The 25,492-nt window shown below is 39.5% G+C and overlaps 1 protein-coding gene across 3 annotated transcripts in view; it reads left to right on the top strand.

Annotated features, from left to right (window-relative positions):
• The window catches only part of VGLL4 (vestigial like family member 4), an 83,092-nt gene that overhangs the window by 29,547 nt on the left and 28,053 nt on the right, over positions 1–25,492 (top strand). Inside the window, exon 1 of one of the 3 annotated variants that reach the window (XM_035337599.1) lies at positions 6,530–7,050. The exons of 1 other annotated variant lie outside the window; for it this stretch is intronic. In XM_035337599.1, the coding sequence (XP_035193490.1) occupies positions 6,969–7,050 (82 nt within the window). In that variant the 5' untranslated portion in view covers positions 6,530–6,968. Of the gene's footprint in view, positions 1–6,529; positions 7,051–7,787; positions 7,810–25,492 lie in introns of those variants that run through there. One more of the 3 variants, XM_035337602.1, reaches the window with a different exon arrangement.

A 25,492-nucleotide genomic window follows, 5' to 3' on the forward strand; every position in this document is an offset into this window, starting at 1 on the left:
TGCTTGTTTGTTTGTTTAGGATGGTAGAATGATCTATTAAGATCAAATACTTTTTTTAATCATAGAGAACAAGACCCTCAATTGGAAAAGAATGGTCTTAAAATTTGAATGAAATTTCTTTTTCACTTAATGAAGTAATACCTTGCAAGTTATATAGTTGGATCCTGTAATAAATGCTTATTAACATTTTCATCCGAATGTCAAGGATAAGTAATTACTTTGATGTTCAAAAGACAAAATTAATTTCTTCTGTGACAAAAGTTATAGCTGATTGTGCTACACAGTCGTCTGTAAGATAGCACTGGAATTCATTTTTAAACCTAATTCATAAGATTGTTACCTGTGCTGCCTATAATATATTCAGTCTGTGCAAACAAGGTCAACTGCACACACTTAAGCAGATTTACATACGTTGACATGTAAGTCGAGTTAGGCTCTGTGAGTATATCTGATGTCTCGCCAAGCTAGCAATAAAGGGGAAATCTTTTCAAAGACTTTAGCAATCTTAGAGCCCTTTGCTTTATTCTAAACCCTGTAATTAGTGGTTTCTGGAAACTGGATTTGCTTCTTCCCAAAGATGAGGGATACGCACAGTAATTTTGAAATCTAGCCTCTAAACGTGGTCTGGCTCCTAACTTTTCTAAGTAAAAAGTGTTTCAGATGCATGAGCTGTTCCCATCAAGCTGATTAGCTTTTTTCTTTAATGCGCTCTTTTCAGGTTTTCTTCTGTTTGTTTGTTTTCCTCCTCATCACTTTATATTCAGCTTTTAGAACATGGTGACACGTCACTGTGTGCATCTAGAGGCCATGATGGTGTATGAGATTCTTGTAGCTCAAGATAAATTCTGTTTCTGATTATCATTAACCCTTCAGAAATTCAAAATAGCATGCAAATAACAAGAAAGAATATCAAGATTTTAATCAGCAAATAACAATTTTTCAACCTAGATAAACAAGATTTATCCGTTACATATTGTAGCTGCGTTTTTTAACTGTTTCTAACCCAGCTTAAGAGAATAAAAAAACACCAAAGAATTGTAAATTGCAAGGTATTACCGTGAAACGAATAATATTTTTGGTAAATCTGATCTCCATTGCCTGCTGTTCTGTTTGAGCAAACAGTCAAAGAATTAAGTCAAGATGAATCAGGTGCTGGCAAATGCTCTTCTCCTTTGTATTTCACCTTGTGGAACATGGAAGTGATCGCCTGGCTCACTGCCTCCACTGCCCTGCAGTTTTCCACAATTGTGGTACAGTTACTGAGTTTTAGAAGGTTATGCAGAATGTGTGTTTTGCATGTTCCTCCTACTCAGTGTTCAACAAAAAACGTTGTCATCTGCCTGTGTTTACCCCCCTGTCTTTTATCCTCTTTTTCTTTACTTAGGTCAATGGTACAACAGTGGGGTGAGTTTAGTCTGGGATAGGAGATGACCACTTGTGGGAAACATTAAACATCATTTTCCTTATCATGTATCTCTCAATTTCCTGAGTGTTTCATACATGTTAACTATATTTCCTTATCATATCTGAGTGTATTTAAAAGCAAACAGCTTCATCTTGCTCAAATGATAAGTTTTTATATTTTATTTTTTTCTGTGAAATGTATTCCAACTGAAATTAAAAAAAAAAAAAGCAGGTAGTAAGTACAGCAACTTTGCAGTTGAGTATCAGGAAAAGGATAAGCAGTATTTTTCCTTCAGGCACATCGCCACCTAGCAGCTGCTAACTAAAATTAGCTCTTTTTTTGGTTGAAGTAAAAGGTAAAACCTGTATCTGAAGTACTCCTCTGCCTCCTTCATTAAGGATATTGATGTACCAGCTAGATCATAGATCATAAACACCTGCCAGACCTCAGGAGCTGTAACATATTTCTGTCCATTCAGAAATGGGAGTTATATGGGCTAATACTGTAAGGTGTTTGACATCAGTGTGTTACACCTCTATAAAGACGGTATTTTTTCTTAGTTGCAAAACTGATCACTGTTGAAATAGCTCCTTTGTGCTGATGATCATCAAGAATGAAATTTGAGTCAAATCCAAGTGAGTGGATTGCAGATCTTTCTTCTACAGTGTTGACTCTCAGCCAGTGCCATACATTTTCCCAGTGAAAGATGGTGTGTGGTGCAGATTGTGGACCAAACCAGTAGAACTGCGCCAATTCCATTTTTGCAGGCCCTTCAGTGCTACTGCCTAAGGCAGTGCAGGATTGAGATGCCCCATCCTTGGAGGTGTTCAAGACCAGGTTGGAAGGGGCCTTGGCCAACCTGATCTAGTGGGTGGCATCCCTGCCTATGGCAGGGGGCTGGAACTAGGTGATTGTTGAGGTCCCTTCCAACTGAGCCATTCTATGATTCCATGAGAGAAAAGTACTCACTCTGGGAGAGAGTACGAATATGTGAGGCAAGGACAGAGGTAGAGGACTGGGCAGGCTTAAGGACATCAGAAAGAAGGTAGAAAAGAACGCTCCGTGGTACCTTATTTGAAACAGTTTGCTCTGAAGCAGAACTATATGTTTAAGAGCTGTAAGAATCATGTAAATTCTTCCTGTAAAGTTCTGTATGATGTTATTTATTATATCCAGGATTTTTTTCCATTATTTCCTACAGAAATTCAGATAAACAATACACAAGTATAAGGATTTATTTTTTAAATTTAATTCCTATTATTGCTCAAATAAGCCAGGTTTATTTGTTTTTATAGTGGAAGAGTCCCACCAGCATTTAGGAACTAGTAATTGATACAGTAACGTACTACATTGGTAGCGTGCACTGTAACTCTTTGAAAAGACAAGTTTGTCAAGATTTTTTTAAATCTGACAAATACTCTGTTCTGCTCATCAGCTCTTGGCTAGTCGCACTGGGTATATTGGCACCAGTGTTCTTACTGGGTCAGGTGTTTGCTTTCACAGTGGATCTCCTAACTGCCCTCCTTTCATTGTCACAGGGTGGTCTTGGCCATAAATGAGATTCTGTTCAGATGAGAAGAAGCTGCAGGAGGTTCACCAAGAGTGCTCCTGATGTGCTTCAGCTACTAAAGTGCATCAGTCCATCTGACCAGACATAAGCTAGTCAAGAGAAAGCATATGGACTGTAGATGTTGAGGCCACAGTACCATTTGCTTCACACAACTTTTGAAGACATCCCACTGTATTGTCTAAGAGGGAGTTTTTTTTTTATCATGAGAATTGTAGAAAAGCAACACAAAAATCTTGTCAAACTCCAAGTTTGACTCCTTCCTTAATGTAGGCACTAGATGTCTAAGTACATATATAGTCCCCTGGTTTTGACAATGGTGATTTACCTACTTCTTAGAACTGCTTTTTTTGTTTTGTTTTGCTTTCCTTGTCTCAGAATACTTCAGTAAGACATTATTCTGTGAAGACTGAATTTGCTTTTCCTATTAAAGTGAATCCAAAGATCACTAAGAAGTTGAACTACCTCATCTGCTATGTGTGCTAATTAGAGTCAAATTTAATGGACTTTGATGTGAAGTCCAGTGATTCAGAAAGACGTGGATTTTCAGTTACCTCTAGGGGATGCTGTTGTGTCAAAAGTTCCAGTGTATTAAACATTTTCTATATAGATCTGGGTATTTATCTGCCTTACTAAAGAAAAGTGTGTGTAATGCTATGGGAAGTACTCTAGCTAATATAAAACAGAGGTAGTACAGCATATAACTGCGTTTGCAACCATCAATGTACAGAAGAACAGGTAAGAACTAACAAAGGTCCTGGGGTGATGTTAAGAGCTTGTTTTTCTATGTATGTTGCATCTAATCTGCTGATGCAGTGATTGTTTTCAGTTCAGTGGAAGGTCTCAAACTGGTGAAGAGTTTGATGAACAGCAGTTTGGATAAAGCAGTTGGTAGTTCTGTGCTTTCAAGAGCAGACTGCGTACTTTACAGGAAAACTATCGCTATTTAAAAGTTAATGTCTTCTGGTTGTTGAGCTTTTGAAAGTTTTCTTTCAAAGAAAACTCATTTCATATGAGTGGATTTGGGCTTTGGAATGCTTGAGATATGTTTACACTGATAATTTTTCTTTTCTATTCTTTAACCAGGCATTCCTCTACTTTCAGTATTGATATTTTACTTGAGGTATTGATAAAGCTTCCAGGTAACAGGTTGTTGTTATTTAACACGCAGCATCTAAGTTCATTCTGCAACATTTCACAAGTGTTAATCATAGTGTATACTGAAGTCATTCATATAATAAAATGACCACCATTGTCTAAAAACCAGTAGAGCTGTGACTACTGGTCTAATGAGGACAACTTCTTTATTAGTGTGTGGACAACAATACTGAGGAATGAGTGATTTGTAGACAATACCCAATACTTCTTTTCCAAACAATTTGAAGACAAATGTATCTTTGCATGTAGAGGGGAATTTATATTGGACGTGGAGCTATAATGTTGTTGTATAGCTAACACATTATTTGCAAGCCCTGCTGAGTAGACCACTACTCCAAAGAAGTTTAGAATATTACTTTTTTTCTTCCTCGTCTCCTGCACTGCTCGTAAAAATTTAAGTACTTTAAACTGGAAAAATTCAAGGCTTGCCTCTTCTTATCTCTCCTAAGGATCCATAAAATATGTTGTAGTAATGTAAATTCAGGGATGCTCTGTTTATTAAAAACTTCATATATTACAAATATTTTCCCCGAAAGCTTTGGCATATCTACATAACTTGCATTTCATGCTGAAGAAACTTGCCTCTTTTTGTTGAGTTCTAGGTACGGATTTTTATCTCGGTTTGCACTATAAAGGGCTAACACTTTTCTTGATGCCTTTATTAAGTGGTAGTTTCAATCTGTAAAACTGATGTATAGTAGCTTTGAATTTTGCATATGGACAACATGATCTGCTACTTAAAACTTCTGGTCCCCATGCTTGAAAATCATAATTTTCTTCTATTAAAAACATTTCTAGAAAATACCAGGTACTACTTCAGTCTGGAGATGAGTGATTGCAACTTTAGCAGTAATGAATCCTGTGAGGAAAAACAAAACAAAACAACTTTTTTATTAGGTACTATCTGAGAAATATATTGTCATTTAACCATTAAGTCTTTGTACCATATTAAAGTCTTAAAGATTAATAAGGCTTCTAGTAAGGAGAGGGCCCTTTTTGCATATAAATAATAAATAAGAGACTTCTAGACCTTCATTTTCCTGGTAATGGTTCTTTTCAGGTAGTTTGTTTCTTTCTGTATTAAATTCATTGTTGTTCAGTGGACATTATCTTTCAAATGACGCATATAGGTAATGCACATGACTACCTTTTGATTTTTAAAGAAGAAACTTTAACTTCTCGAAAATCTTCCTTGGAGATAAATTTCTTACTCCTTTTTATTAGTATAACTTTACCTAAATTACCTAGTCTCATTGAAATATCCAGAACATTTTAAAGCGGCAGTTTTCAACATGCTTTGACAAAATGTCATTCCACGAGTGCTTCTGCAAAGTACTGTCTTCCCCTTGTCTAACAAAGTGGAGAAATTCCTAAGGTGGAAATGAAAGTGTGTTATTGATTCTCAGTGAGTGCATGCTCCTTTGTGTACCATTAAAATTCTCTTTCCCAGGAAGGCAGGGAAGAATTATGGTCCAAGCCAAAGAGGAGAGAGAGGCAGCGGCAAGATTAGGACTCCATTAGCTTTTGTTGTTTGTCTTAGACCAAACTTCCTCAGTATTTATTTATCTTTTTCTGCCAGATCAGACTTCAGGTGTTGATCAGCCACAGGAAGTGCAGGCTGATGCCCATTAGGTTAGCACATGCTTACATGCGTACAGATGTCCTGCCCTCTCCTGATGAGTCACACACATCTGTAGAAGCGGCTGGAGCCTTTATGATCAAGGTTTGAGCTGCAGAAGGGCAGACCACATCCTGGGATGACAGCAGCTGCTGTAAAAATCTCCATTATTTGTGTCACGTAAAGTGGAGCTGTGGCAATTGTTAAAAATCCAGAACCCTGAAATTTTTAACTGCTAATATTCCTTAAAGAAATCACACGTAACGGTGTGATTGAATCATGGCAGGGTGTGCATGCAGACAGGTATACCTGCTGGGTCTGGGTCCCTTGGCTGCAGTCGTCTGTATCGTAACAGAGCAGCTGTTCTCTTCTGCCCCTGGCAAATGGCGTTATTTTCGCTGCAGCAATACCAGGCCATGTCCGAGGCTGTGCTGGGAAATTAAGTAAAGGTTTAAGAGAAACAACGCCTTTTGCAGGGTTGATTTAACGCAGTCGTGTTGCTGAGCAGCCGGCCGGGGCCCTGCCCGCGCTGAGGCCTCTGCTCCCCGCGCTCCGACGCCGCGCGCCCCGCACCGCTCGCAGCAGCCGCGCTGCTTCCTGTCAGGAGCCGCTCCGACATGGCCCCTTCTGCACAGGCCCCTTCTGTGCAGGCTCTCCACCTCCTCCTTCTCTTTCTTTCAAACACTTAGTGCATTTAGAGCCTGATCTTGTGCAGAAAATATCCCTGACATTTGAAGAGTTCCAGGGATTCACTGAGCATGCTCAGTCCTCCCCGCCTGATAGAGAGAGGAAGCTGGTTTACATACGAGTCATACCAAGCATAGCCTGCATGTCAGTGCAGTTAACTTGCAGCGGGCTGTGAGGAGAACTAGTGTGTCTTTGTCCTAGGAAATTTCCCTCGTTTCTGTTTTCTTTCTTCCCCCCTCCCCCCACCCCCTTTTTTTTTTTAATTTGGAAAAAGACTTGAAAAGTTTTCAGACAGTCTTCTTTGTACTGAAGGACACAATATACTTGTAGTTTGCAGAAGTTTGGAAGGGAGCGTGTGTGTTTTAATCCCTCCAACTTTCCTTTAATATACTTTGTTTTGATTAGCTGAAGGCTGGGCCTTGTGCTAGTGAAGTTTAGGGAGCCGGGAGCATACTCGGCACCATTTGCCTGGCTTACTTCTCCCTGAACCTGGGCGAAAGCAAACAAGCTGGTCTTTTTTGCTAGCCCGATAAATGCTATTTATGAAGATGGACCTGTTGAACTACCAATACTTGGACAAGATGAACAACAATATTGGCATTCTGTGCTATGAAGGTAATGCTTTCGTTTCACAAAGCGTCTCTTGTCGGGTGTGCTTTCTGTTGTTTCTAAGCATGAAATGTTCCTCCCGAAAGGAGATCGGTGCTGTTGGTTGTAAGATACCTTGCAGTCTGTGTTGTTGCTAAGGCTCTGTTTAAGGCAGGATTTTTTTCCCACATAATTTTTCTGTTTTGTTTGTTTGTTTTACAAAGAATATTTCTAGTGTTCTTTCTTCTTTTCTTTCTCTTTCTTAAAGCTCACGTTAGTTAGGTTAGTTTAAAGGACCGTGCTGCTTTTGTGACTGCCAGGTAGAGTTTTTGTTCGTAATTTCTGCTGCTGTGAAGGAAATAGTTTGTAACATGGGTGCAAGTGTTAATTCACATTTCTCTTTGTGATCCAACCCAGCAGTCGGGCACTGCCACTTTTAGACATGAGAGACGCTTTTAGACAGTGCGCCTTGGACTCATTTCGTGTCGGTGCAGCAGCGAGGTGCCGAACAATGAGGAGCCTCAGTGCGCAGCCATGGGGCTTGCCGAGGCGCAGCGTACGGAGCACAGAGCGGCCCATTGTTTGACTTCTCATTTCCTGCACAGCTCAGAGAAAGCCCTGGCTGCGCGATGCCTCCCCCTCCTCCACCGTGCACACCCCTCCTTTCCCAAGAACCACCCCACGCTCCAGTCCCCTGTGGAAAGAATTACACAACTAGCTGGAAAACGTAATTTTTTTTTTCTCTTTGCTGGACTCTGAGTTTTACTTATGTCGTCTTCGGCTAATGTAGGTTGGCATTTGCTCTTCATTTTGTAAGCATTAATAGCCTTGTTTTGAAGTTGCCTGAGGTAATAGGGTAAAATCAGTTTCTTAATCTTAGTGGAGTTTTATCTACGTGCAGTTTGAAGAAGTGGTTATGGCTTGGCTTTGACTGGAAAGAAAGGCACCACTGAGCTAATTCGGCTTGGCAGTAGAACTGTTTTTGCTGTAGCCACACACAAGCCTTGCAGAAATCTTTTTTTCTGATTCAGCAGGAACATTTTCCATGTTCATTTGGAAAATAAACTTGCTGTAGTTGTCAGGGAGGAAACAATAAGTAGTACACATAGGAATAGGAGCTATCTATTCCTACATTTAGAAAAAGAAATAAGACGGGGAGCTGAACCTCATTTGGAAAATACCATCTTTTTGACCATTGAATCAGAATGGCCACATTTCCTTCCTGTGAGAAGTGTGGAGAACTGTACATATCTGTTTCATTCTTTTCCTTCCTTTCTTTTTCTTTCCTATACAAATAACAAAGATGTTTGCTTGAAGAAGGCTTTTTACAGAAGGTTGAGCTTGCCCTCCAGTACTGAATAATTCAGAGCTGGGGTAGTGTGAGATTAGTTGAATTTTCAATCCTTTTCCTATCCCATGCTTTCTTCTTTACATCAGCAGGGCTGGTTAAAGAAAGACAACTTGCAGTATCCTTCAACTTTGTCGTTGCTCGCTGTAGTAACCAGTGCTTTGTTCGTAAACAAATGACAGCTTCTGTTGGAGGCCACAAAGTTTGGCATAAAATTCTACTTATGTGCATGTTTCTGAGTGTTTGGTTGATTAAGGCAGAAAAACTGTAGTTTTGGCTCACTAGTTCAATTCATTAAAATTATGCCTAATATTTATGGATCATTCTTTCCAGCCCCTTTTTTCCAACCCTCTTCCCCATTAATTGTTATTTGAACAGATCTTTCCTTTAGTAGTTCAAAAGCAAAAGAACAGCTTAAAGAATACACTCTACTATAGCAGTCTTTGTTTAGCTTAAACATCTGCTGCTATTTTCCTTATTATGGAAGTTAACATTTTTAACACTAAAATAAACATACAAAAAATGAAGGGGAAAAAAGCAAAACTTCAGTGGTGTTTATAGTGAGGTGTTTATATCCTAGTGGTTTAAAAAGTATAAACACTGACAACATCTGCACTGAACTCTAAGGGTGTTTTTGAGATGCCTACAGATCTTCCATGCCTCTGCCATAGTATTTATTTTATAAGATTGTTGTGTCAGCAGTGATGGATCTTGTCTTTTCAAAGATACTGCTATGGTAGTAAGTATATTGAGAACAAAGTGCCCTTTCAAACTCTATTAATTGGATTTATTGAAGATCATACTTGAACTACTTATAAATAGATGTCTTCCTGAAAAGTACTTTTTGCAGACATAAACACAAATGCATTGCATGATGTGAAAATAGGTTTGAAATTTCGGCTGAAATAATTATGGACCTATGTCCTACAGGAAATGAATGAGAGGGATTCCTTATTCCTTTAGATTTTCTCTTGAAGCACTTGCTGTTGTTTACTGAGAGAATTTGTATGCTGGTGAAATGTACCATTATCATTTTCTAAGGTTTTTACTAGCTGTTCTAATCTTTAACCTCTGGCACAAGCCACTGGAATTACATGCTATTGATTTATAGGTGCAGCTTATGGTTAAGAGACGTACTGTGGTACGTAAGAAATGGGAAAAGTTCTTCCATCACATGCCTTTGGTAGCTCTTTAGGTGGATATGATGTAAAAGTGCATGGTTTGCATTGTAAGAACAGTCCTTGGTTTTGCCCAGCAAGAGTTACACACAGCAAGTAGTTGTTAGGAAGCTTCCAGGTACGGAGTTAATGCCATCACTTGGTTAGTCTTCCTTGACTGGTAGGTGCAAGAGCCCTCAGATTTGTCTTAATCTTATTCTGTTCCTAAAAAGTAGTGGTAGTGTCATGATCACGCTCCAGTGAGTGTGAGAACATTTACTGACAGTGCTGTTCAGATCATGAAACAAATTTCTCATTTTGCTTTACTTAGCAGATGTTTATGTGAAGAGGGCCGAATGGCAGAATGATGACTAATATGGATGGGATCTGCATAGGGACAGAAAACTGGCTTTTTGTGAGGCTGGGGACAAAATGGGAGATCTGGAAGTTCTTCCATTAACCCCAAAGGAGTGCTGTGTTGCAGGTACAGCTAAGAGCGCTTTGTAGTATGAAACCTTAACTGAAGTTGACAGTTCTCGCAAACATAAGGAAAATATTTTACTTATTTGTTTATTTATTTGTAACCGTGAGGGTGGTCAAACCCTGGCACGTGTTGCCCAGAGAGATTGTGGAATTTTTGTCTTTGGAGATAACACAGAACCCACCTGGACACGGCCCTGAGCTACCTCTCCTCGTTGACCCTAGCAGGAGGTTTGGACGAGATTATCTCCAGACATGCCTTCCAGCCTCCACTCCTCTGTGATGCTGTAACGTGATGGAAGGGTTTGCACACGTGCATAATTAAGACAACCCCAACCAGCAAAAAGATTATAACCAAGGATGAGGTGAGAGGGTTTTTGAATGGGAGTCCGTAACTTTGAACCAAAGAATAAGCCATTTCCTTTCCTCAGGGAGCTTTGTTTCGTATGGCTAACTTATGTCCTTTTGAGCATTGTCTTCATATAATTAGTAGTTTTGAGCTCCTCATGATGCTCCACGATAAAATCTCAGTATTAAGTGATGCTTTTGGGGAAAATTTTAATTTTAACAACATAGTCTTTTAAATAAGTTCATAAAAATGGATATTTGAATGGTTTCTCCTTCACCAGTGAAGGCAGAGCTTTCTAAACCATTGAAATGAGACTGTTCAGTCTTCAACAATGGAAAAATGACAACTATATTAGCATTTCAAGCAATTAATTGTAATGTTTTTGGTGCAGTAGAAAAGAAAAGAAGAACTAATTGCAGAGACTTGTTGACTCAGCATCTTGAAACTGATTCTTAGTGTAAACACATCTGATACTCTTCTACTAAACATTTGTTGCCAGTTACCAGCAGTGGCCAGTTTAATGAGTAGTGCTTTCATATCACTGTTTTCTTCCTAATGAGCTCAGAGACAACAGAAAACTCTTGGGAGGCAGTTGTCCTCACTGAGGTGAAAAGGCCACGAAGCAGAACCATTCTGTACCAGTCTGGCATCCCCAGTGCTTCATATCGAATGACAAGCACTTGATCCGGGCATGTATTCAGGGGTAGAACATCTGCATCTTGTTTTGCAATGGAAACTCGCTTAACTTTAGCTTAATACTCTTTCTGTGAGAGCCTTGTGTGTGAGGTAATGGCAGGAGGGCTCTGGGTTAAACACAAACAAATCACAGGTGATCCTGCGCTTTGACTAATGCAGGGGCAGTCTGGCAAGTTTGGGCTCCCCATTTCACATAGAATATGTATGAGAAGGTGCAGTCTCCAAGTCAAAGATTTGTTTCATTTTGTTGTTTATCTGAGGGAGTGTACAGATGGAGTGTGTTGGAAGGCAGATTTCTGTCTTCCTTCCTCTCTCGCATTTTCAAATGCCTTGTGTTATTACTGCATTCTCAAGGCTGGAACGGCTGTGCTGGGAAAGGTATAAAGAAATGCAATAAGATGCTAAGAAATCCCCCAGGCATGCTATGAGACTTGGAGCACTCAAAATAGTTATACAGGGTTCTCTGGACAGTCCAGAAGACTGGATTTTTTTTTTTTTAATGAAGAAAATTGGATCCAGATTTAAAGAAAAACACCCCTTTTTGGTTTCAGGACAGCTTACATTAGTTAGTGGCATATTACATAATTATTTCACTGACTTCCTGTAACAATGAAGCATTAGTTGGCTACAATACTGAACTTACAGAGCTATGTATTTTCTTAGGGCACTGCAAGCCATTTTGAATATGTATCTTCCCAGAAAGGCCAGTTTAGATGTTAGATATCAAATGTGGAGCATGAAACAGTTTCTGGTAACTTCATTTGCCTTTTAATGAAATATAACTTGTTTTCTTAAGTTCTAAAGAATACTTTCCATCAGGTTTCTTTGCTGACCTTGCATTTTGCTTTGGGGTTGTAACATCAGTTTCTGCTATTAACTCCCAAGTTTGGTTTAGTTTCTAAATATATAAAATGACTTTAACACTATACAATTAAGAATCAGTGAAATAATAAATGGGCTAGAAATCTTCATAGTGAATTAAGTGTTGTTGTTTGTAACGAAGTGTAAAATCTCTGTTCAAAGTCATGTAAATTAAGATGCATCTACTGAATGTCCCCCATTTATAGAACATTCTGTAGATTTTTCTTTTTCAATGTCTTTTATCTTTAGGAAAAAACAAAGAGCTCCAACTTCACAGTTGGGCTTTTCTTACTCATTTCCTCCTCGCATGAAGTTGGGAATATCCTTTTCAGTACTGACATAAAAAAAAAAAAAGAGTGTATTTTCCTCATTCAGCAAAGGCAAGATAGATTTAGGTCATACTTAAGCATTTTTCCCTGGAGTTCTCTTGTTTTCCTCACCCTTGATGCTAGTTCAGCATATGTACTGGGAATTCAAGAAAGGAAATTAAAATAAAACAACAACAGAAAAAAAACAAAAAAAAACAAAAAAAACAACACTTAAGAATAGCCTTATCCCACAACTCTCAAGCGGATGAGATAGCATTTTTATTTTTCTCGGCGATAAAAGGTAGTGAGGTTTGTAGCAGTAACTTGAATTCTCTGTTAATGAGCAATTTGCTTAAAGGCTGTAACTTGTTACTCACAAGTCAGATTTGTTACAGTGCCAGGTCTCTTTGGATATAAATCCAGGGATTTTAGGAGACATTGAAAAAGCTTAAATTGCTCCAGAGTTTGAACAATGCGCTGTATTGTATGGAGAACTGTTAGAGAAAAACTAAAAGCTTAAACAACAGTCTTCATTGTGTGGCATCTAAAATTATGAATGAAAAAGTTCATCCATATGTATTGGTTTTGCCTTTTTTAAATATCTGCTTTGCATGAAAATAGTTGTCTATTAATTTCTTCTTGAGGATTAATACAGATGGGCCTTTATATTTGATTTTGGCTGAATAGACTACAGAGTTTTAACATGCTGCATGCAGACAGTGTGCCAAGCAATTTAGCGGAGTTGTTTACACTAACAATAATCCAGCAGAACAGAGCCTATAATTCTTCACTGATAATAGCATGAGGTAGTGATGAATACAAGTTTCTGGAGGAGTGTTTACAAAAATTGTGTTACACTTTTTCAGTGTTGGAGAATCACACGTGTTTTTGTTTTTAATATTAATTTTGAAACCAGCCAGTTTTTTCTTCATCGTGTAATCTGTATCATCTCCCTCAAAATTACTTTACAATTCAGCACGGAACGGTTGCTTGACACACAAAGAGTCATTGTTGCCTTTCCCTTTCGGTAAAAGCCGCACGCTTTGGAAGATAATGGACTGTGTGATACGGCGCTGCTAGGTGTTACAAGCACTGCGCCAAGTCTGTGGGTGCAGTAACACACGCCACCAGTGCCATGATGCACAGGCTTTATTTCCTGGAGGCAGGTTTCCCTTGGTGCTTCATCTGACGACTTTTTTAAGAAAGACCCAACCCGCTCAGCCCCCCCTGCAAGTTGATGCAGCGGCGCATGTGCCGTGGGGTGCACTGGCACCTATCTCAGGAGCCGTGGTGGGAAAGCAAGGGAGGCCGTATGTCATCTCGCCTAAGTGCAGCCCTGAACATGCGGTTGAGGGCTCAGTTAGGGTTGTCTCTGTCAATTTGTAAGCTGCGTGTTACAGATGGATGGGGTGCCAAGAGTTTTATTTTGAACACTGATAATAGTTTGGTACTGATTCCAAGATGAGGCAAGCTTGGCATGGCCTGGTTTGCGCCATACAGCTTTCTGGTATAGCCTTGGTGACACCAAAGTAAGGATGTTCCTGGGACCACTGCAGTATTGGTTCTAGCTAAAGAAAAAGTCATCCAGAAACTTCATTAATGATTCTATGAGTCTTCATCGAAGTATGTAGAAATCTCATTTTAACAGGAGTTTATTTACTGAAAGACTCTTGGTAAAACATAATACAAGTGATAGGAGTGTGTTTGTGTAGGGGAAAGGTGTGAAGTGCAGCTTAGAATGGCTGCTTTATCAAAGTTTTATGGCACTGTTTGGTATCAGATTATTATTTTTTTAATTAATGCTATTTGTTTTTATCTTTGCCTTTTAACTTTGCCATTGCTAGTGTAAAAAAGAAAGACCTGTTAAACATAGTGCATTGTGAAGGCCATCTTCTTCCTTCAAACATTTTATGTGAAACTCTGCCTCATTTTGTCTTTGAAGGAAAAGAACGTTCACAATGTAGCGTGCATTGATGATGGTAGGTGATCAGGACAAAGTGGAAAGTTGTTATAGCCTTTGGGGCACAGGAGGAGGGGGAAAAGTAGGATTTCAACTGGTAAGTACAGATTTAGTTCCATCACTGAAAATGTCTCCCCTGTCTTTTCAGGATACACATTGTTGCAGGAGTCTATCTTTGACTATTTAAAGACTCTTTTTCACTCCTCATCATTTTGGAGTATTCTTTGTCAGCTGTGAGAATCAAGCTCTGTAGTGTGTAACTTTCCTCCTGTTCTTCCAAACATTGCTAGCAGGTTCCAGGAAATATCTTTGCTCTCCCAGGAAAAGTTTGGAACCTGTTGTGTTTAAAAAACAGTAGTTTTTCTTGGAAACCCATTTTGACAGGGCAGGCATGGAAACCACTCAGCATTATGCTTCCCAGGTTTACAAGGTTTAATATTTATTCCTCAGCATGCAAAAATAATGGATTTGGGGTCTTTAAACATGAACTGTAGTTACAAATATGCGAAGTTCAGTAGATTGGCCTGTCCTTTAGCACACCAGGATGTGAATGGCACTGCAGTAGGGGAAATAAGCCAATATTGAAATACTGTTTTATTTTAATGAGAAATCACAGAACCCCAAATTGCTGATAGTCTTTGTAGTTACCATCTACTAAGTGCCAAGCACAGCAGCTTGTTACGTAAGAAAAGTGAAAACCAAAGCTGCGAAGTCATAGGAGATTTTGGAATAACTGTTGTCTTCTGGGGAATGAGTCTTTACCTGTATCAAAATGGCACTGGTACAATCTGGTTGCACTCTAGAGATGATACGGTGGCTTCCAGTTTTGTTGCATACTTGTTAACGTTTTGTACGTCTTGCTTCTAAGAGTAGATTTAGAAATTTGTAAAATTAGCAGGTTCTGACACTTCCAGGGCAGAACCTTTCAGAAAATTATTTTTCCTTGGTTCCAGGTTACTCTATTGGATTAATCTTCTGTGTGATGTATTCCTAATTGTTATTCTATGGCCATACGAAGAAAATTGGTGTTTTCTAGTCAAAAGGAAACTAGTTCTAAGAATCTAAATTATCTAGGAAGACCAGTAAATACCACACCAGAGCTGGCCAAGTAAAATAAGACTCTTTCGTTGTTCTGGTTATATTCTTTGGAAAGTAATCTGTTCAAAAGCAGTAGCTTTACAAAAAATACTCTTTAGTATATATATTAAAAAAAAAAAAAAAAAAAAAAAGTTGACATAACTATGACACCTCCTTTGTGGTGGTTTTATCCAGAACACATTAAATGAAGATGGGGTAAGGGAAGTGCTGTATGATTCATATAGGACAAGTTTGAACTCAGCCAGTTTCTTGGATTTAGTATAAATATTTATGGCATCGAAGGGGATTTTTTTTTAAATATGCTTCCTTGTGCTCCTGATCTTTTAGATGTCCTCCTCAGACATCTGGTGTGCATTGCTGCTTGTTTAACCCCCACCCTTCAGTTTTCATGCTGTGGCATCTCGGAGAGCTATCGCAGTCACTCTGTGGTCGGCGTAAATTAAATCTCACAGAGCCAGCTGGGAGAATGCTGACGTGCACACTTTTCCTGCTGAATACTCTAAAACTGGTGGCTACAGTTAAAGAGGTGAACACTTTGCTCTTGTCTTGCTGTAGGCATCATACCGAGCTATTTACCAAAGGTATCAAAAATAGGAATTCCAGCATTAGCAGGGATATTTACAGAATGTTAACTAGTTTCTGTCTTTTAGGAAAAGCTTCTCTTATCAGTGTTTTTGTATTTAATTTAGCTTATCAGAAAAAAAAAAATATCTCTTCCTTCAAAAATACTGAAGTCGTAATTTCTCAGACTAACTACTCGCAGGTACGGAATGCTTACTTTAAAAGCTCATTAGTGGAAGTACTGAGATTTTCTTTGTAGTTCAGTAAATTCAACAGTACTCTCTTTGGTTTCAAATATTTCATAACGAGTCTGTTGAGAAGGAAGTGTGATAACAAACATTTTCATCGTCACTGTCACGTATTGTACTTTTTTTTAATCCTCTCACAGGAGTCTGATTACTTCAACCTTCAGCTACCCCACAAAATAGTGAGTGTTATCCTTATTTACAGAGGGGGGAAAAGAGAGTTATAATTGGTTAAATTCACATAACTCAGGGATAAAGCTGACAGCAACAATCACAGTGCCTTGATTGTAATACTTTGCCGTAACCACTAAGTCTTACTTTGATTTCTTAGTAATCAAACAGTGCTTTTAGCTGTTTGAGATGTGCAATCTATCTCTCTATATATAATTAATAACTGACCAGAGAAAATTTCTGATCTTTGAAAATCGGACTGTGATATATAGACCAGATGCTTGTTTTCTGGACTGCAGTCATGGAGGGAACGGGAGATTTGGGGCTAAAATTACTGTGACTGTGGCTCATCTATTGTGGAGCCTTCTAAACTGAGCTGATGAAAGCTGTTTCAGTGAAAGTAGTTGAGACTTCCAGCTGATGCCAGGAGTGAGTTCTTACAAAGAACTGGGGGACAGCAGGATTGTAGGTTCCCCTCTGAGCTACAGGCTCAAAGACCTCTACAGGTCTGTCCTTCTAACTCAACCCTGACGAGCTGCATAAAAGGAATGTGTCCACCAATGCCAGCAGTTAGCTTCATATTCTCTTCACAAGATGAGCTGATGTAAGAAACTTCAGTTAAATAGCGGAATAACTGTCCAACTGTGGCCATGCAATGCCAGGCTCAGCAAAAGGCAAGCTGATAAGCCATTTATGACCTAAAGCAGTATTCTGAAACCTTTAAAATTAATACACTGTCCCACTGCACCTGAAGTGGCTATTTGGGTTCCTGGTACTTAATAGAGTGTATATGGGGTGGAATGTCTTTAATAGGTGATGGAGGTTAGGGATCTGCGGATGTACATCAGTCAAGTAAACAGGGAAGGATTTGTTAGATAATTAACTGGGGAGTGATAATCATACTAATGGAGATTTAATTTCTGGATCCTGTGGAGCTAGTCTCATATGAATGGCAGGACAGACTTACAGATGATTTTTTTTTTTTTGTTACCTTCTTGTTACCTTCTTTTATCAACCCATCTGCACTTCACTCCCCTCCCCCCCCCCCCCCCCCCCCCCCGTTTTGTCAGGAATAAGTTGTCTTCTCCAGCTTTGAAATAAATAAACAAGGAGCCTGGAGCTATGTGAATTTTGATTAAAAAGCGAGATTCAGCTTAAGATGAGTACTTTTAGGGCGAGGAAGATGAAGCCCCAGTTAAGGGTCTTTGAGAAGCAGAGTGTAACTTTGGAACTGGTCACCAATTCCAGTCCCGTGACTGCAAAGATAACTTCAAATATGTGAATATATGCTTGTGCCCTGCTTTTCTAAGAGTCCTGGAAAACCAGCCTTTAGTGCCCAGAAATCTGTGAGAAAGGCTGTCCAGTCAGCAAACACAATCCCTCCCTCCATCTCAGCTTCCCTTGGAGAGAACACGTTATTATAAGTGACCCTGCAACTTGGCCCCATAAACGATCCTCCTCGGGAGATAAACAGGCCAGCTATGACTTAAACTGTGCTCCGTCTATCCCTTAGTGCTGTAGGGCTGTCTTTTGTCTCAGAATCTGACAACCTCGGTCACCATGTAGTGGTGCTGACTGTTGGAGTGGCTGGGAGCATGAAGTCGGATCCATTTTCCCTTTTGGGAAGCAAATGAAAGGATAATGATCTCTGGTACCAGGTTTTGGACAACTGAGTCTTCAAGTGGAACAACAGTTTTCAAGCTCTTGAACTCTGTGGTTACCTAAAATTTTCCTGTGGATCTCTTCATTTTGATTTTTTTCAATAAATTACTTATCTTAGTTATGTGTCACAGACCCAAGATATGTTAAATGCTGTTATGTCAGAGGAATAAAATCAGTTTTGTCTTTTTCCTTAGTGGAATATTGCCAGGCTTGTTGGTGTTAAAATACGGAGTGACCACAAATCAGCAGAATATTGCTGAGACCAGGCTTGAGCAGGAATGCGAAGTAACAGACATGCAGGAATGTGAGGTAATTAACATGCAGGAATGTGAGGTGACTGACGCGCTTATCTTGCTCATCTGGCCAAAGCAGGACAGGTGCTGGAGGTTTGCAGTTGGATCTGCAGCATATAGGAGGCCTGCAACTCCAGCAGTTCTGCGGGGCCTGGGTTGCGGCGGAAGGCCCTCAGCGCAGTGGTGGTGGTGTTTCAGGTGAAGCCAGGAGAACAACCTGTCTGTACCGAACGTTGCCCACAGCTCTTTTCTTCCAGACCAACAGTGCAACAACCCTTACTGAGAGCCGATCAGCGTGCGACAAGTGGCTTAGTCCCCCCTTGCCCAAAAAATCTGGTATTCAGAAGCCTCTATTTTGAGGACGACAAGTCCAATGATCAGACAGGTCGATGGGCCGGGAGCTCTCCTTCCCAGTAGGGATGCCACTTAGGTAAGATTCTCACCTCTGACTGTGTTGAATGTTACCAGGAAAATATTGATAACTGAAGCACTGAGCTATTAACTCAAGCTCGATTATTGCAGTAAGTGAATTTATCAATGGCACTTTCAACTCTGTTATCCTCAGGGGTAGTAGTGGTGGGGTTGTTTGTTTTGGAGGGCAGTCCTTTAAGAAAGAATGGGAATATTGGGGATTTTCTTATGTGTGTTCTTTGTATCAGCTCCGCTACCCCCCAGAGAAATTATATGGCATCCTTTCCTCTCCATCTCATGAGTCACACTGCTGGCTGGGCTCTTCTAGAAGATGAAGCCTTCACAGTTTTTGGTTATTAAAACATTGCATGTGAACAACATCTGAGGAAGTCTATTGCATTATGTCTCAGAATGAGACAAAGCCTGTGGGTTGAATGTTCTGTATTATTCAACCTTGTAGTGCTTATGATGAGCTTAAATCTGTCCTCTTTTACAGGCAGAGACACTGGCTGTAGCCCAGCCTACTGAGTGACTACCATCAGTTACAGTAAACCTCTGTGCACAAGCAATTGGCAAGCTGACACATCCTCCTCTTCTTTTTTTTTTTTTTTTCTATGTAAATAGCATGATCAGAAGACCATATCTTTTTTTATCTGAATGGCTCGTGTAGTTTGCCGTTGGATTCGGAGTGCTTGACTGCCCTACACAGTTGTCATTTCACTCTTTCTTTCCTTCTGGAGAAGGGATTTTGGAGCCCATTTTGAAGGACAAAGGGATTTTGTGCCATACAAAGGATTCTTTGTGGAGATGGCTTGGAATTGTTCTGACACTGTGGAGAGTGCAGTCTGCAATATTCTGTCCAGCGTGGTTGAAGGAGCTCTGTGTTCCTTAAATAAGTGAGTCCATTTCAGACAGGCTGCAATCCTGTAGCAGAAAACCCAAACTGAAGTTTTTCCTGTGTTTTTTGTTAGGCCCAAGGTAGTTTTCCTCAAGAAGAGATGCCACCTCAGTTAGGAAGAGATTATCACATTGGTGACCATGAGGGCAGGAGCAGCTCCTAGTCGCGTGTCTCTCCATACACATGTGATAAAGGTATCTCAAATTCCAAACCCTCCCCTCCAGTCCTGTGGCAGGAGCAGCTTCTGCCATGTGACTGTTTGGCCACGTGCCATATGCGAAAAAAATGCAGTCTCGGCTTCTTTGTTTTGTGGCTTTTTTTTTTTCTTTACCATTCCAAGGTCACTTGTGTGCTACAAATGGGAATCCAAACGGGAACTTGGCACTTCTTTGTGGGAGTTGCACACAATGCAGGGTTCCAAGCAGTGACTCTACTTTTCTCTAGATCCTTTCTGGAGAGAGCCACCTGTGCATATGGATCTTTTAGTAACATCTTTTGAATATATTTGCTTTTGTGTGTTTATTTTAAAGATACAGCATTTATTCCCTCCCTCTCGAGGGCCTTCTGCCTTTCAGGCAATTTGAAGAAAAATCAAACAGCAATAAAAGAAATGGTGCTTTAAAGTGCAGTATCAGATATCAACCTTCCTTTGGAAAGCTTGTTTTTAGTAATGCTCTGATTTTTTTTTGTGCATGTAGCAAAGGAGAATAACGTGAGAAAGGGTGTTTGGAGTATGCTTATAGCAAACTACAATAAAATATTGCAGTATATCTAATAATACTCTCCAGTTTGAATAAGTGGATGGATACATATATATATATATATATATATATAACTTTTGCATAGCTGATTCTGCTTCAAATACTCATGAAAGAAACAATGTATGACATATTGGATTTAATGTGGCATGTTACAGGAAAGCATCACCAAGTTAATGTCTGAAAAGCAGTTGCCATAGAAGGTACTGACTGCAGGGGACACCCAGGGCAATAGCCTGGAGTCTACGTCACCAGATCATATCCCTCTTAGCATCGCTTCAGGAGCTTCAAGAAAACCAAGGTGCAGAATCTGTTGAGAAGTCATATCACATTCTTGCAGTCTGTTCTCAACTATATTCCATCATTTTGTATACTTTAGGACAGAATGCTGGAAAAACTGAGGTGTGCTATGCCCAAGGAAAGCCAGTTAGGCAGAGCCCATGTAGATACGGCAGTCTAAAATATTCTGAGCAAAATGTGTTGCTTCAGACCTGAGTATCTGCGTTGCTGTCTACTAGCAGAAATGGTATCTAAGAAAAGAAAGGTGTGTGAGGGGGGAAGGTCAGCAAATGTTTTCTGCCTGCTTAGGAAGAATTATTCAAATCTGTGTTTTCACAAATTGACTTTCCTATTTGTCGCTCTTTGCCACTGTGTGCAAATACATAGTTATGAGGTATGTAGGATGTTGAAATACTGCTTAAGCACCTAACAGTTTTTTTCTGTTGTGACCTTGCTGTGACTTTTGAAATTTACTTTTGAAGTAGATGGCAGATCTTGCAGCTTTGATTGTTTCTGCTGAAAGACAGGCTAGTCTTTGATCCGTTCAGCTTTCCTGTCTTTTATGTTACACAGTAAGGCATTTAGCTGAGTGACAAACGAAAGAACACCTAGGTCTGGAAACTAACCATCATATTGGAAAGAAACATCTCCAACGTGTTGATATAGAGTTATATTTCATTCATGTTTTTTTACTGACTGTTTTACACTACTCTTTTAATGAAATCATACTTCAATGCTGACAAAAGTCTATCAATCAAGCATATTTTAAAGTCTGCATATCAGAAATGTGAGAGAATGCCTTGGAACAGTTTTTCAAATAGTTTAAAGGAAACTGAATCCTGATGATGTGTTTATTATTTAGGCTTTGAATAGTGGCAGTTTTAATTACATATTCTGGGCTTATTTTCTACGTTAGGAATTACTGTACCCATCAACATGGCCTTTGGTTTTCACTTTCTGAAGTGTACGTGCCCCAGTAAGCCTTCCCGTGAGGTCGCAAGTGAAAGTGCTTGCGTCCTACCTTGAGCCACCAAGGGTGGAGGACAGTCACCTCCCCTTGTGGATCTGGCCCAGAGGGACTGACCTGGGATCATAAGAGATTAAAACTACAGAAAGGAGAAAGTACTGAGCACCAAAGAAACTTCACTATTTCTGTACGTAGAGCATGTGTTGGGATTCACCAGGACTTCTTAGAGCACTTAGGATGCAGTATGTTTTGCCAGGGAATTAAATGGATCGTGTGTCTTTCTGCTGACCAGTAAATACTAATCTCTTGTTCTCGAAGCAAATACAGAAGCTGAAATGCACAGCTTGCTGCAGAAAATGTAAATGACGCTTCTCCCTTCGTCTTCATTTCTCTTTTACCCCCTACCTTGTTCTTGTTGTGGACCCGGGCCTGTGCTGTTGAGCAGGGCTCAGTGGCCCACGTTCAGGGCCGTACCAAGGCAGGTGTGGCTTTCTGTGCCCGCTCTTGGTGGCTCTACTTAGCACAGCAGCTCACCTTTCTTTTTTGTGTTCCTCTGTAATGCGTTGAGCAAACATAAAATGGTGACTTGTGTTAACTTTTAGTCCCTCTGAATTGACTTTAAATGTTTGATACAGGAGAGCTGGCAAAAGGGTCAAGAAAGGAGTGTTCTTTGGGATCAACCTTGTTTTCTGAGCCAAAAAAAATAAATAAATCAGTCAAACCAAAGGAAATCCTTTTGTGATACTAATGGTAACAAATATAGTGGACATTATTAGGACTATTTATTTGGAGATTAGTGTAAATTAGCATTGATTGCATTTAAATCTTGCCTGCCAGATAACTGCTGTCTTTTTTAGCCGTAGTTGACACAAATTCAAGCACTGTAAGCAGAAGAAAGGATGATCATTTAGACTGCTAGCTCAGAGAGGTGCTGCAAGAGTTAGCTAGGCGGGCCATTATCTTCAAGGGAGATTTTCAGAATTCTCAGGTAGTTTCATGCTCTACAATTAGACCGAAGCCTGAGTTCATTGTTGTGTTGGATCTCAACACAGCCCCACGGTCACAATTGCTGAGGTGTGAAAATTGAAATTTGACAGAGGAAATAAGCGTACTTGGGGATTAGTGTTATGACATCAGGGAGCTCTGCCAGACTGCAGCGTTAGAATTTGCCTCGGCCTGCCTCCCTTATGGCATATCTGCTACCCTTCTCCTTTCCATACCCTCAACTTCATTCCTATTTATCAAGATATATCTTTACAGTTTTTATTCATTTTTTCTTTACTCACAACTAAAAGTGTATTAAAAAAAGGCTCGCACAGTAGGTACCTGGTTAGCAGTGTGAAGAGAATTTGTTTCAGCCTTAGTCTCAGTGGCCAGCAGAGACTTTTTACTTCTCTTATGCTTATGAATTAATTTGTAGAATTGAATCAGCTATCCATAAAAGTCTATTTATATACAGAGAGTGTGTGCTATTTCGTACAGCTGTGCTGTTACAATATCATGAGAAAGAATGTAAGATGATGTAGTCAGTTTTTCATAGTAGATTTGAAGGAGCAGTTACAATTAGGTTTGGGAGTCCATTTCTCCGTTCTATTACGATTTAGTGTTTCGTATACGATACAGCATTTTCAAAGCCTATTAAGCTGAAATTTACGTTAGCCTGTGCAACTTAGCAATGGTGAACAAAGATGTGGATCCTCAAGCAACCATGCCTGTGCTTTGCAAGTGGTTTCATAGCACCTAAATTCTGACTCCTTACATTGTGCAGTCTTTTGGACAAGAGAGGAGGAAAAACTGGGTGGGGGTGATTGAATGCAGAGGTCACTATTTTATGTTCTTGCCTGCAATGTCAAGCATAACGTGCCCCTCACTGGCAAGCACGGTCAGCTGGAGGAACCAGAATAGAACAGTCAGTTTAATCACTGTATTTTGTTTTTGGCCATGGCTTTTCTGGCATAAGTATCTCTGCACAGTGGTAGCCAGAGCTTGGTTCCAGGAGTAATAAGTGCCTTTCATATGTTTTGTAGGCTGATGAGAGCAGACTTTTACCAATTTTTCTGTAAATGCATATGTGATTTTTTGTTTTCCTAAATTAGCTTTTTGTCATCTTGCAAGAAAGTCTGTAAAATGTGTGTCAAATATATGAATTAGTGAGCTTGTTGCTGAAAGACGTCTATCAAATGTAATTAAAAAATATTTCCAAGATCTGGTTTCATAGCAGTGGTTTACGATTAGGCTGTTCTCATTAATACTTAATTTTTTGTTTTCCCTGTAGTTTGCTGGTTTATTATGCTCTTCAGGTAGGCCTGCTTTTATATACTTCAAAGCAAATACAAGCTACTGTGACTTGTTTACAGCATTTGGCAGAGTATTTCTCAAAATCGATTCTTCCTTAAGCTAAATCATACCTTTTATCAAAACTGCAATCCAGAAATAATGTAGTGATACAAAATGATATTGGTACTTAGACTTCCTTTTGTTTGCACAGGGTTATAGAAATGTCCTGCACTTATAAAAGTATATTATTTGTGGCTGCTGCTTAGGGTATCTTTTATCATGAAACAAAGATCTACCGCTGAGGAGTCCGAAAGGATTAATTAATTTGCTTTGGTCATGCAAGTGAAGTAAATCTGCCTTAAGTTACAGTCTTTTAAGACAACAGCCTAAATATTTCACGCATCCTTAATTTCTGGGGAATTTCACAATTTCAAAGATACCGCTCCTCTTACAATGTATAATACGCTGTGAAGTAATACCTAACCGAGGCAGTTGACAAAACCAGCCTATTAATTCAGTGGTATGACATTGTGATTCTTAGTGATTTGCTAATTTACTGAATTGAGTAATCTGCAGTGACTTCCCTGCTTGATAGCTGGTATCTCACATCAAGCGATTTTTGTCCATGAATTGAAAATTTAACGTCATTTTTCTCAATTCATGTTGGCGCAGGCTGACTTTTGTGTTTGAAATAATGGAAGAAAATGTGCAAAAGTTGAATTCAAGTCTATTTACAATTTAATCTCATTGTGAGCGTAGGAGTGGAAGATGAAACCAGTTTCATTATATACTATCCTCTTCACATATATATAGCTTTTGTGAATGTCCTGGCATTTCAGAAGAAATATTCCATACATCCTGATGCTAAATTTTGGTCTTGGACTAGTACAGAAAACTGCCCTTGACGATCTTCATGTACTATTGATTCCTGGGAATGTCTGCCTCTAAGAACTCCTCTTACTAATGAGAGTTTGTCTGTGTGAAGATATTGGAAAAAGTACTTGAAAGTGTAATGCGTGTTAATTAAAGTCTTTTAAACACTCATGCCTATGATTTTATTAATTAGAGTGGCCTGAAGTCATGGTAATTCAGTCCAAGTTCTTAAAGGTAAAGACCCTGCTGATACATACAACTGATGGCTTTTTTGCAAAGTTAGTGAGTCAGGAACGTACTCTTGGGACAAATCTGTTTGTCAGATCCTAAGTAAAATGGGCAAGGGCAGTGCTTGGACTTTCAAGTGGTTTTTGTTGTTGTTGTTGTTGTTTTTTTTTTTTTTTTCCCTTCTGTTTCAAGGTCTGTATCATGTCAATCTTCAGCTGGAAAGATGAAGCCTTTCATTTCTGGATTGTAACTAATGCTCAGATTTTATGGATGAATGGTAGCCAGCAGGAGAGAGGAAACTGGGAGGGGGAATAGGATATGGTAGCCATTTCTTACTGCAGAGTTGCTAGGTCAGAGAGGAAGGAAGCTAGCTGCCAAAATAGTGTATTTTTTTTCCCAGTCTTTGGTAACTCCTGGAGTTCTCAGACATACTTCAAGACTTCTCTGGTGTCTTGCTGTCAAATCCACACTTGTGAAAACATGACTTTTGCTGTTGTGATGTTTGTATTGCATGGATGTTTCAGTAGGGACACAGATACTGCTGACTGAACTGCAAGAGAAACACAAATAATGTTAAAGATTCAGCTAT

The sequence above is a fragment of the Oxyura jamaicensis genome, chromosome 12 (genome assembly GCF_011077185.1).
Source record: "Oxyura jamaicensis isolate SHBP4307 breed ruddy duck chromosome 12, BPBGC_Ojam_1.0, whole genome shotgun sequence".
In the NCBI taxonomy this organism is placed as follows: Eukaryota; Metazoa; Chordata; class Aves; order Anseriformes; family Anatidae; genus Oxyura; species Oxyura jamaicensis.